The sequence below is a fragment of the Triticum aestivum genome, chromosome 1A (assembly GCF_018294505.1).
Source record: "Triticum aestivum cultivar Chinese Spring chromosome 1A, IWGSC CS RefSeq v2.1, whole genome shotgun sequence".
Lineage (NCBI taxonomy): Eukaryota > Viridiplantae > Streptophyta > Magnoliopsida > Poales > Poaceae > Triticum > Triticum aestivum.
Window position 1 is genome coordinate 310,503,126 of NC_057794.1, and position 10,183 is coordinate 310,513,308.

General features: G+C 47.2%; 2 protein-coding genes across 2 annotated transcripts; both read right to left on the reverse strand.

Moving 5' to 3' along the window:
- Nucleotides 1-2,214: 2,214 nt before the first annotated feature.
- LOC123122320 (CLAVATA3/ESR (CLE)-related protein 14) lies at nucleotides 2,215-2,960 on the reverse strand. Its single transcript, XM_044542535.1, has one exon. The coding sequence runs from the start codon at nucleotides 2,836-2,838 to the stop codon at nucleotides 2,560-2,562; it is 279 nt and encodes a 92-aa protein (XP_044398470.1). The 5' UTR covers nucleotides 2,839-2,960; the 3' UTR covers nucleotides 2,215-2,559.
- A 1,065-nt stretch (nucleotides 2,961-4,025) lies between these two features.
- On the reverse strand, nucleotides 4,026-7,891 carry LOC123047740 (glutamyl-tRNA reductase 1, chloroplastic). Its single transcript, XM_044471242.1, has 3 exons — nucleotides 7,277-7,891; nucleotides 5,577-5,818; nucleotides 4,026-5,452 (listed from the first exon to the last, which is right to left on the reverse strand). Exons 1-3 carry the CDS (start codon nucleotides 7,497-7,499, stop codon nucleotides 4,319-4,321), a joined length of 1,599 nt encoding a protein of 532 aa, XP_044327177.1. The 5' UTR covers nucleotides 7,500-7,891; the 3' UTR covers nucleotides 4,026-4,318.
- Between the last annotated feature and the right edge of the window lie 2,292 nt (nucleotides 7,892-10,183).

Here is a 10,183-nt window from a genome sequence, read left to right on the forward strand (position 1 = left end):
CTAGAGGGACAACCACAGATGATAGTCAAAGACCAGTTATTAGTATAGAGCTTCATAATGGAGATCTCTGAACTGGACCAGTAGAAGAAAAGGGCCATGAAGAAAAGCTTAAGGGGATTCTCCTCGTGCCACAAATCCGACTAGAATCTTAACTATGATAGTACGTGACTCCACTGCCAACCATAAATTTAACATGTTCAATAAATTCATCCCCCACTCTGCCTATGGCTTTCCAATATTGACACCCGACCCTTGGATTGGCGTTGTGTGAAACTAGGCTTAGGCAGTTATGTTCTGCTTAGGGCATCTCAAGTGACATGCAACAAATCCCCTCCCTCGTCATTCCACGGACAACACGAAATTGTCCATCTAAACCAGTCTCTAGAGCGGCATCCCCTTTTTTTGAAAAGGAGAAATACCCCCAACCTCTACATCTCCTAATGCACACAGCCATATTATTAATAAAGGTTCAGGTTCAAAATAAGGTCTCAAACAAAACAACGAATCTCATACAAAAGTTGCCACAACCGGCAAAAAAAAGGGTAAGATGACTATACACGAACATCGGGTATATGGAGGTCCTTCGTTTCCATTTTGTCCCCATGCATGATGCATCTAGGTAATACAGTACTACCTCGTATAAAGGGCAATATAGACCTTTCACAAATCATACACACTTTCGTATGTATGATGGGTTGTTCGCGGTACGTATATGCCGTTCATTGGTGGGTGTTCAAACAGACATTTTTTGTCTTCTGTCAAAATTCAAAAATTATGCACAACTATAGGTATGACATTTCCCTTATAAAAACAAACCAGTGGTTTTCCTATTTTGGTTTTAGTTTTTTCAGTCAGTTTTTCTTCAGTTTCTTCTTTTTATATTTCTTTTTTCATCCTATTTTTATTTTTTAAAATTCATGATTTTTAAATATTGTGAATAAATTCACGAAAAAACAAATCCGTGAACTTTTCTTCAAATTCGTTAACTTTTCTAAATCCATTTTTTTTCTAAATTCCATGAACTTTTCTTCAAATTCGTGAACTTTTCTAAATCCATCTTTTTCTAAAATCCGTGAACTTTTTTTCCTAATTTCGTCATTTCTCTAAAAAGCACATTAATTTTGTCTCAAATCCGTTAACTTTTCTTTTAATCCGTGATTTTTTTTCAAATTCGATGAACTTTTGTTTAAAATCGATAAAAAAAATTCCAAAACCCAGCTGGGGCTGAGGTGACCAAAACACTTTTTTGCAACTTTTTTAGTGAACTTTTAAAAAACATGCAAAAAATCAAATCCGTGAACACTTTTTCAAAATTGATGAACTTGTTTCAAATTCGCGAGCGCTTGGGCTGGCCCAACGGGCGCCCGACGGGACCAATGTCGTCGCCTAGTTGGGCTAAGGCCTAAGTGTTTTTTTTTCTCTTTTTTAATTAATTCATTTTCCTCATTTTCAAATTCAAGAGCGCGGGTAACATATTTTCTAAAAAGACCATTTACCCTTTATTATGAAAGGGTATGTAGAGATCTCCTCCGTAGATTATGTTTAGGGGATGTACCAAAGCAAAAGTGTTATTTAAGGATGTGTGCTCCTAATCAACGTTTCAGATTTACAGCACCTAACCTCCTTTCTAGCTGAATAATGGTCGCAAGGCAACAACTCTAGGTATGGTATGATTACCAAATTATACTGCAACTAAGCAGTGTTTGTCCTTTGATGTTTACCTTTAGTTTTCGCAGTTCAATTTTCTTTACCAGCAGTCTACTTGAAGTATCGCTTGCCCAGGCCTCATGTAATGTTATTTGCACTTCACACTTTCATGGAGCTTGTGATTCTGAAGGTCCTACCACACAGGTGATTCTCTGATTCGATTGTCATATGCTGGAAATATTATCCACAATCCAACATCATGTACTTGAATGACATGGCAATCTTTCCATCAGTTCTGTGTCCTGAAATTGATAGAGCTATCCCACTCAGCATCACGGCACCTTAATATGCTTGTGATCTCTCTGGTTGACTAGGAGGGGCTGAAAAATTATCTTTGTTTTCGTTTAGTCTCTTTAATCCATCAGCTACCACCTAACAGAATAAACAATCATATGCATTTGGACGATGTATGAAGAACGGGATATTTAAACTGCTTGCTGTTGTCATGTGGCCTTTGGGATCCACAATTTTGAAGTCCATCCATGTACCTGCTTGGATTGTACTGCCTAACTCATCGATCATCATTGCACTATTCTTATCATACACATCACGAATCTGATCATATTCTAGTCTGCAAATGGACAAGAGCCCAGCTGTACACGCTGAAGACTTTGACTAGCACCATGCATCACTCTAATAAACACATTACACATCTGCATACATTTCAGTGCATTTTTTACCATGGACACCCGGAGAGTCAGGGTGCCCCATTTTACATGTTGAAGTGCCAGATATTACATACGGTACTTCTATACTCCTAGGTGTTCTATATATAATTCACATCACTCGATGAAGGTGACTGAAAGCACAAACTGCATATCTAGTTTTCCTCTTGCAGGGTAGAAGAAAGTCTCAGTTGTGCAGTGGGTTCGGCCCCTGGGGCACCAACCTCTTGGACACCCTGTGCATGCGCCGATAAACACGAGCCGTATGCTCCCTTGAAGTCGACGAAGACGACTGCTCGGAGGAGTAGGCCTTCGCCGGTGGTGGACCGCCGCCGACGAGGGCCATGGCATCCACGTCCGGTGTCCGTCGGCCATGGCTGACGCTTGCCATGTCTACTAGCAGAAGAAGGGTGACGAGGAGGAGCGTGAGCCTGAGCCTGAGCCTGGTGTCTCGTGATCTCGCCATGGCGCGTGCACTTTGGGAAAAGCTATAGCGTCGACCGTCGAGAGAAGGCGAGGCGGAGGGAGAAGGTGGGGAGGGGAGTTGAAGGACTGGGACGTCCTCAAGAGGTTTGAACACAGATGCGCTGCTTTGCTACTTTTTATAGCGGGGAGACACCGATGGCCAACTACCTTTCTTACGGCCTAGGAACTCTTGAGACTCCAGCTGCGCACCGACTTGGACTCGTCATTAACAGCCAGTAGCGTGACGGATTGACCTAATCTAATTGTACTTATATATTGGAGCAGCCAGCTGGTGTGTACACTGAGCTAGGTGACACGCATTGCCTCTGTTTAGCATGTCATTCCGACTGATCGATCGTGTCAAAGGATCACGTGGTTAGGCTTCAGAGTTTGAATCGTGGTGACAAGGATGACGAGGACGGGGAAATTCCGTGGCATGAAACATGCTAGTACAAGCTTCAAAGAAGAAGAAAATCTCTAACCCCAGCCCCTACCTAACTCCGCAGCGGTATAAAGTCCGGCCGACTACCCGAACCCCGATCTTCCTCCCTGAATCGCTCGTGATGTGTGACAGGTTAAGAGTCTTCAGTCTTCACACTTGACGCCACACCACTGTGGCCGGCAGCCTCGGCCGCCGCCCGGTTCCCGTCTCCTGCGCCCTGGACAGGGAGAGGGAGACGGTGACGCAGGGGAGAAAGGAGAGATGAACTGGCTTCGCTGCACTCTTGATTCCGTCTCAGACTCTCAATCAGCATTAGTAAAGCTAGCACCAGGCAGCAGCAATCGTGCAAGGGAAGAGATGCACCTCGCTCATCAATCATCACAAGGTACCAAGATGTCTTCGTCGCCGCACAGAGAACAAGACCTAAGATGCAAACTCGCCACCATACAACCTTGCCAAATTCCAAGAACGGCCAAAATTGTTAGGCGGCCATGTGTTGGTCCAACAGAAAGATAATCGGCGAACTGGTTATTGATGTGTCCAGCAACTTTGGCCTCATAGGGAGAGAACAGATGAAAGCTCCAGACAACACTGAAGAAAGGAGTCGACTGAACCCTATAAGCAGACCGAGCACCTTCAGAGTTCGGAAATCTTATTAATGCTCAACATTTCAAATGCAGGAACTGATGCAATGTACATATAGAGATGCATCACAAGCTTACACAAGAATAAAACAAATGCATCGATTAACACACTGATATATTCCTGTTTATTTCATCCAATAGAGTATTATAGTACAGCTTGAAAATTGGGCTCTAACCACAGCAGCCACGGTAAATAATGTACACAGGCAGTTTTGGAGCAAACATGCTTCGCCGCTCCTCTCTACAACACATTTGGAGGCTGCCATGGCTAATTCACGGCGCAAGAAGAACTCAGCAGTAAGTGGAGGATCAGAAAAAAAATACTGGGATTGGAATGTAGCGACATTCTGGGAGCAGTATAAGTAGATATACAGACGGACAAGTATCTCCTGGTCTCAGCTTTGGGTCTTCTCTACCTTGGCCTTGATCTTCTGCTCAAGGACCGCCTTCTCCGTGTCGAGGTTGAACATTCTGTTGAGGGCGTGCATGTTCTCAAGCGTTTCGTCCAGGGTGCGGCTGTCGCTGCCGTCGCATCTCAGGTGCTGCAGTGGGCCGTGAAGGAGCTTGTTCACTATGCCCGTGCTCAGCTCCTCGATGGACCTTCTCATCTTCTTGTTGAGATTGTCTTCCCCGATCTTCTGCAGGCACTTCTCGAGCTCCGATGCCCTGATCCTGTCGGCGTACGACCTCAGCTTTTTGATAGTCGGAACCGTCTCCAGCGAATCCCTCCATGCTTCGAACCGTTTCAGTTCTTGGGTAATGATTGTTTGGGCCTCCATTGCTTTCCTGACACGGTCTTCCTTATTGGCTTCCACCACCTCTTTCAAGTCATCAACATTGTATACCCGTGCATGCTCCACCTCAGATACACAGGCACCGACATTCCTCGGGACAGATATGTCGACGAAAAGCCGAACACCACCCACAGCAAGAGAAATAGGAGGAAGCGCCTCTGCATGCTCCTTCGTGAATAATAAGGATTCAGATGCGGTGCTTGTGAACACGACATCAGCTTCAGCAGCTGCTTCATACATCTCTGTAAGTGGCCTGTACACAATCTCAATATCTTTCATCTCTTCGCGAATGGCATCCACCCTTTCCACAGAACGGTTCACCACAACAACCTTCTTGCATCCTTTGGCAATCAAATGTTTGACCACTAATTTTCCCATTTTGCCAGCACCAATCAAAAGCATCCTAGCTGACAAGCATTCAGACTTTGGAAGCTTCATCATGGCCAGTTCAACTGCAGCCGAACTGACAGACACAGCACCAGCTGATATATTGGTCTCACAGCGGACGCGCTTTCCAGCTGTGATTGCATCCTTGAACATCCTATCAATGTTCTTTCCCAAGCCTCCGCTGTTTTGCCCATTTCTGACAACTTGTTTAACTTGAGCAAGGATTTGTCCTTCTCCAAGAACCAAAGAGTCTAGCCCAGCGGATACCTCAAACAGATGGCGTGTAGCATCACTGTCACGCAACATAAAGAGATGCTCCCTTAGCTCGGAAGCAGGGATTCCACTTTTCTGCACACAAAAAAATAGCATGGGCGTTAGAGCTTCACTGATAATACTGCACACTTGAGCAACCAAAAAGGGATAAGCAGGGCAAAAGAGTATGGACAGGGCAAACGAGCATTTAAACTCTTACCTTTGACATCCAGTCCACTACTTCTCTAATACCACGGTTCCACGATAAAGCCACCACATATATTTCCATTCTGTTGCAGGTACTAAGAACAGCAGCCTCTTCAATATGATTCAGGCTGGTGAGTTCTGAAATAGCACGGGGCCATAGTTCCTCTGCAACAGCAAGTTTTTCACGCATGTCCACTGGTGCTGTGTGTACACTGAGGCCTATTACAGCGATGCTACTCTTTTCCTTCATGTACCCTGGTAGTGAAAATTAAAACATTGTCAAATACTGCAAGTAGACATACTTTAAAAAAATGAAAGAACGATACTAAAATTGACGGCAAAATCACCATAACGTTTTCTTAGCAAGGATGCCTTCATTAAAGGAGGAAAAGAAGTTCGTTACACAGCTTGCCACAGCAAGCAAGCACGGAGAAGGAAAAGAGGAAAGAAGTTTGTTAAATGTGGAAAAGAAGTTCGTTGGCACAAATCTCCACAAAGAAGTTTGTGCCACAGCAAGCACAAAGAAGCAGAAAAATCAAATCACTCGAGTAGGATAAACTACCGCTTAAACACCCTCCTAAGCCAAAAAAACAAGCAACTTTCTACAGGCTATCGGACTACTGTCAAGCAAAGCCAAGCTACACAGGGCAAAGTCCTCATGAGCGAGGGTCGCCACGTCGACTAGATGGAGCTGATCATGATTAAAGATGTGCCGTTCCGCTCCTTCCACAGCTACTTTCACTACATAAAAGGTTTCTTGATATGTTGTAATTATAAGGGGTATATTTCGTGCTTACACTAGTGGAGTCACACATATATATTCTGAATCAAGGAATTACATATTTCGAATCTTGAAGTTTTAGCAGCAGGAAACTCAGGTTACAGAACAAAACAACAAAGAGAACATGAACCCACTTTTTCCTGTAATTGGTCAATATCCGATACCTCAAGCATGCAACGACTACTGTCCATTCTTACCTTCTTATCTTGTGTGATCTTAGTACTTGGCAATTTTATTCAGGTATGCTCCTTTATTTAGGCTGCAGCACTACTTAACACATTTTGTTAAGCACCTGTACATGTCGAGCCCTGCTAAGAAATATAACGGTTTATTCATCACCGACGAACATACGTAGTGCTTAATTTTAGCCGGATTGGCTCCTTTATTTAGGCTGCAACACTAATTAACACATTTAGTTAAGCTCCTATACCATACCGTAGTGCTAATGGTCTGCTAATCTGTGAAACGCGTGTCTCCAAGATCAGTTACCTCTACAACTTGCGAGCCTTTCGGCACTCGGTGCAGAAAAAGAAAACTAATCGAGGTTTTCCTCAAGATATCACACAGTCTCTAAGTCCAATTGTCTCTTACTATGTTAACCTTTTTTTTTTGCGGGAACTCTTACTATGTAATCCTGAACAGATAGGCTGTGAACACAATGAATTAGTAATGATAGACCAATAACCTGCCAAAATACTGCATGTGCTCACAACAATCAAAGCAAAACTGGGGGAGAACAATGCAAGTTCCCCTACGTTTCTCTTTTTCACTTGTCCAACTCTCCAAGTACTGCCCACAAATCGGCACATATGCACCAAAACTTGCGCCAACTTCCGCTAAAACCACACAGAGATCCCCTAATTCGCGCACCACCAACAAAACAAAACTGCGCATTAAGGGCGGCAAAATTGGAGGAGGAGGAAGGGACTCACGGTCGGCGGAGATCTTGAACTGCTCGAGCGCGGTGATGCTGGCCAACTTGGACGCCGCCTGGGCATCCCCGCCGGCGTCGCAGCGCACGACGCCGGACCGCCTCCGGCCGCCGGCGGCAACGACCCAGGGGCACGCGGTGGCGGTCCCCCGCGCCTTGGCGCCGGCAGCGGCGGCGGCGAATGCGCCCGCGGCGGCCGTGGCTGACGTCGCTCCCGCCATCATCGAGCAGACCAACAACAAGAGCAGCAGCGGGCTTTCCCCCTCCTCAGCCCGGCCCACGAACCGTACGTACGTAAATAAATAGATATACAGATAGGTTTCCCTCAAAAAAAAAAGATATACAGATAGGTAAAACCGGAGAGAGAGAGACGAGAGAGCGCGGAGAGATCCTTATACGGCCGCTTCTCCCACCCTCCCCCTCTCTCCACCACCGGCCGGTGCGCGCCTTCTCCGAGGGAGGATGAGCCGCCGGGTCTGCGAGGAAGAAGGGGTCTGGCAGCTGCCGCACCGGAGGTTAAGGAGGGAGGTGGCGTGCGGGGCCCGCGAGCAGTCGGAGCGGGCCGGGCGAGGCCTCGGGGTCGGGGCGAATTTTCTAATGCGCGCGCGTGTTGGGTTTGGGTTCGGTGTGGGTGGAGGTTGGGTTGGGTTAAGCCGTAAGCCACATGCGTCGTGGACGGGAATCCGGGAGGGGATGTGTGCTGGCCTCCGCCCGCTGATTGGCTGCGGCACTATCCGCTCCCCTTATCGCTGCCCGCATCCTTTGACGCCCCAGCGGATTGCTGGCGATGGAGGGCTCCGTTCTCTCATCAGTGGGGACACGGCGGATTCCTGACGGGGTGGTGGTCGTGGTGGGCACACACACGGGTTCGCATGGCCGCCTCACGCCCGCACCTGCGGGGTGATGGCCGAGCGTGTCGACGTGCTGGCCACACTCCGTCCATCGTCCGCAGCCCCGGCGGTCACGATCCCATGCGGCATATTCGGCGCCTCGCCTCGTCGGGTCCCTCCGTATGGACGTGCATGCGGCTGTGTCGTCTACCCCTGCTCGTTTTGTGGTGTGTGAATTGAGAGCTCCCGGTGACCGAAACTGATCATGCTGTTGTCACGACATCAATTGCAGCCAATGGGAGCCCATCAAAGCGTCTCTGGCAGATCCTCTATCCTAAAAGTCTTAAATAATCCTCTTATTATTCCGTTTCTTTTAAAAGAAAATCATTGATGCTTGTCTAGCAGATCCCCTCACCTAAAGGCTTTATTTTGCCAATCTTTAAAAACGATTGCTTGCACAATCGTAACGAGTTGATCACATTTCAATACAGACATACACAATTTAAATGTGTAACATCAAGAAAGACGTTGACCCAAGCTCCACACGAAGCTTTGTCCTCCTCGGTCTTGTGGTTCTCCATCCCACTCTTCTTCTTGATTACTTGACTCTCCTCAACCTCGTCGACCTTAGTTCACCACCTCGGGTTCTCTCGTTTGAGTATATGGCATTGGCATCGCAATGTCATCAAGCCCAAGTGTGTGCTCGTGGTGTCAGCCGAATCCACCTCGTCTTCGACCGCCGGAGGTGAAAGGATGGCGGTGCGGCTACAGGAGACCGTGTAGTACTCCCCAACACTGCAATATGTCGAGGGGGGGCGCCGGAGGTGAAAGGGTGGCGGTGCGGCTACAGGAGACCGCGTAGTACTCCCCAACACTGCAATATGTCGAGGGGGAAGCGCCCGGGTGGCTGCAGTCTTCTTTATCCTCATTGTCGTCGTCGTTGTGTTGTCGATCGCCTTAGCCGATGGCCGGCGATCCTTTTGATGAACAGCTTGGGCAAGGGCGGTACTATAGTGACCCGACTCGGTAAGAGTCGAAGTCTCTGTGCTTACCGTGCTAGACCTAGATCGACTTGCTAGCACACACAGTACTCGATGAAATAACAGAAATAACACACATCTCTTTATGACATCGATAGTCCAGGAGTAATACATTTATTACAAAATAGGGCATATAGCCAATAAGCAAATACTGCGGAGGCGAAGTAGTAAATGAGTCCAACTCAACGAGCAAGGTTGAGTGTAAAACATCGACCTATCGCGCCTTAATCCTCGTCGGATATATCTGCAACGTGATAAGTTGCATCCATATAGGTCAGTACATTGAATGTACTGGCAGTTCACATCATAAGTGTAATGAACCTATTTGTACATGCAATTTGGCTGATGGATAGCTCTAAGTTTAGTTTTTGCATAAAACTAGTTTTTCCCTATTAAAAAAGATGTTATTCTACTACTACACATTTGTTGGGTAACGTAGTAATTTCAAAATTTTCCTACGCACACGCAAGATTATGGTGATGCATAGCAATGAGAGGGGAAAGTGTGATCTACGTACCCTTGTAGATCGACAACGGAAGCGTTAGCACAACGTGGTTGATGTAGTCGTACGTCTTCACGGCCCGACCGATCAAGCACCGAAATTACGGCACCTACGAGTTCTAGCACACGTTCAGCTCGATGACGATCCCCGGCCTCCGATCCAGCAAAGTGTCGGGGAAGAGTTTCGTCAGCATGATGGCGTGGTGACGATCTTGATATACTACCGTCGCAGGGCTTCGCCTAAGCACCGCTACAATATTATCGAGGACTATGGTGGAAGGGGGCACCGCACACGGCTAAGAATATGATCACGTGGATCAACTTGTGTGTCTATGGGGTGCCCCTGCCCCCGTATATAAAGGATCAAGGGGGGGTGCGGCCGGCCAGGAGAGGGCGCGCCAGGAGGAGAATAGGATTCGGGAGGGGGGAAGAGGAGAGAGAGAAGGAAGGGGGGCGCCGGCCCCCTCTCCTTGTCCTATTCGGACTATGGGGGGGGAGGGGCGCGCGGCCCAGCCTTGGCCACCTCTCCTCTCTTCC

Bases quoted from the DNA above. Each gene is read 5' to 3' on its own strand.
- LOC123047740 (XM_044471242.1), bottom strand. From the start codon at position 7,499: ATGATGGCGGGAGCGACGTCAGCCACGGCCGCCGCGGGCGCATTCGCC. The intron at 5,819-7,276 runs GTGAGTCCCTTC...TTTCACTACCAG, and splicing joins GTTCAAGATCTCCGCCGACC to GGTACATGAAGGAAAAGAGT. The intron at 5,453-5,576 runs GTAAGAGTTTAA...TTTTGTGTGCAG, and splicing joins TAGTGGACTGGATGTCAAAG to AAAAGTGGAATCCCTGCTTC.
- LOC123122320 (XM_044542535.1), bottom strand. From the start codon at position 2,838: ATGGCGAGATCACGAGACACCAGGCTCAGGCTCAGGCTCACGCTCCTC.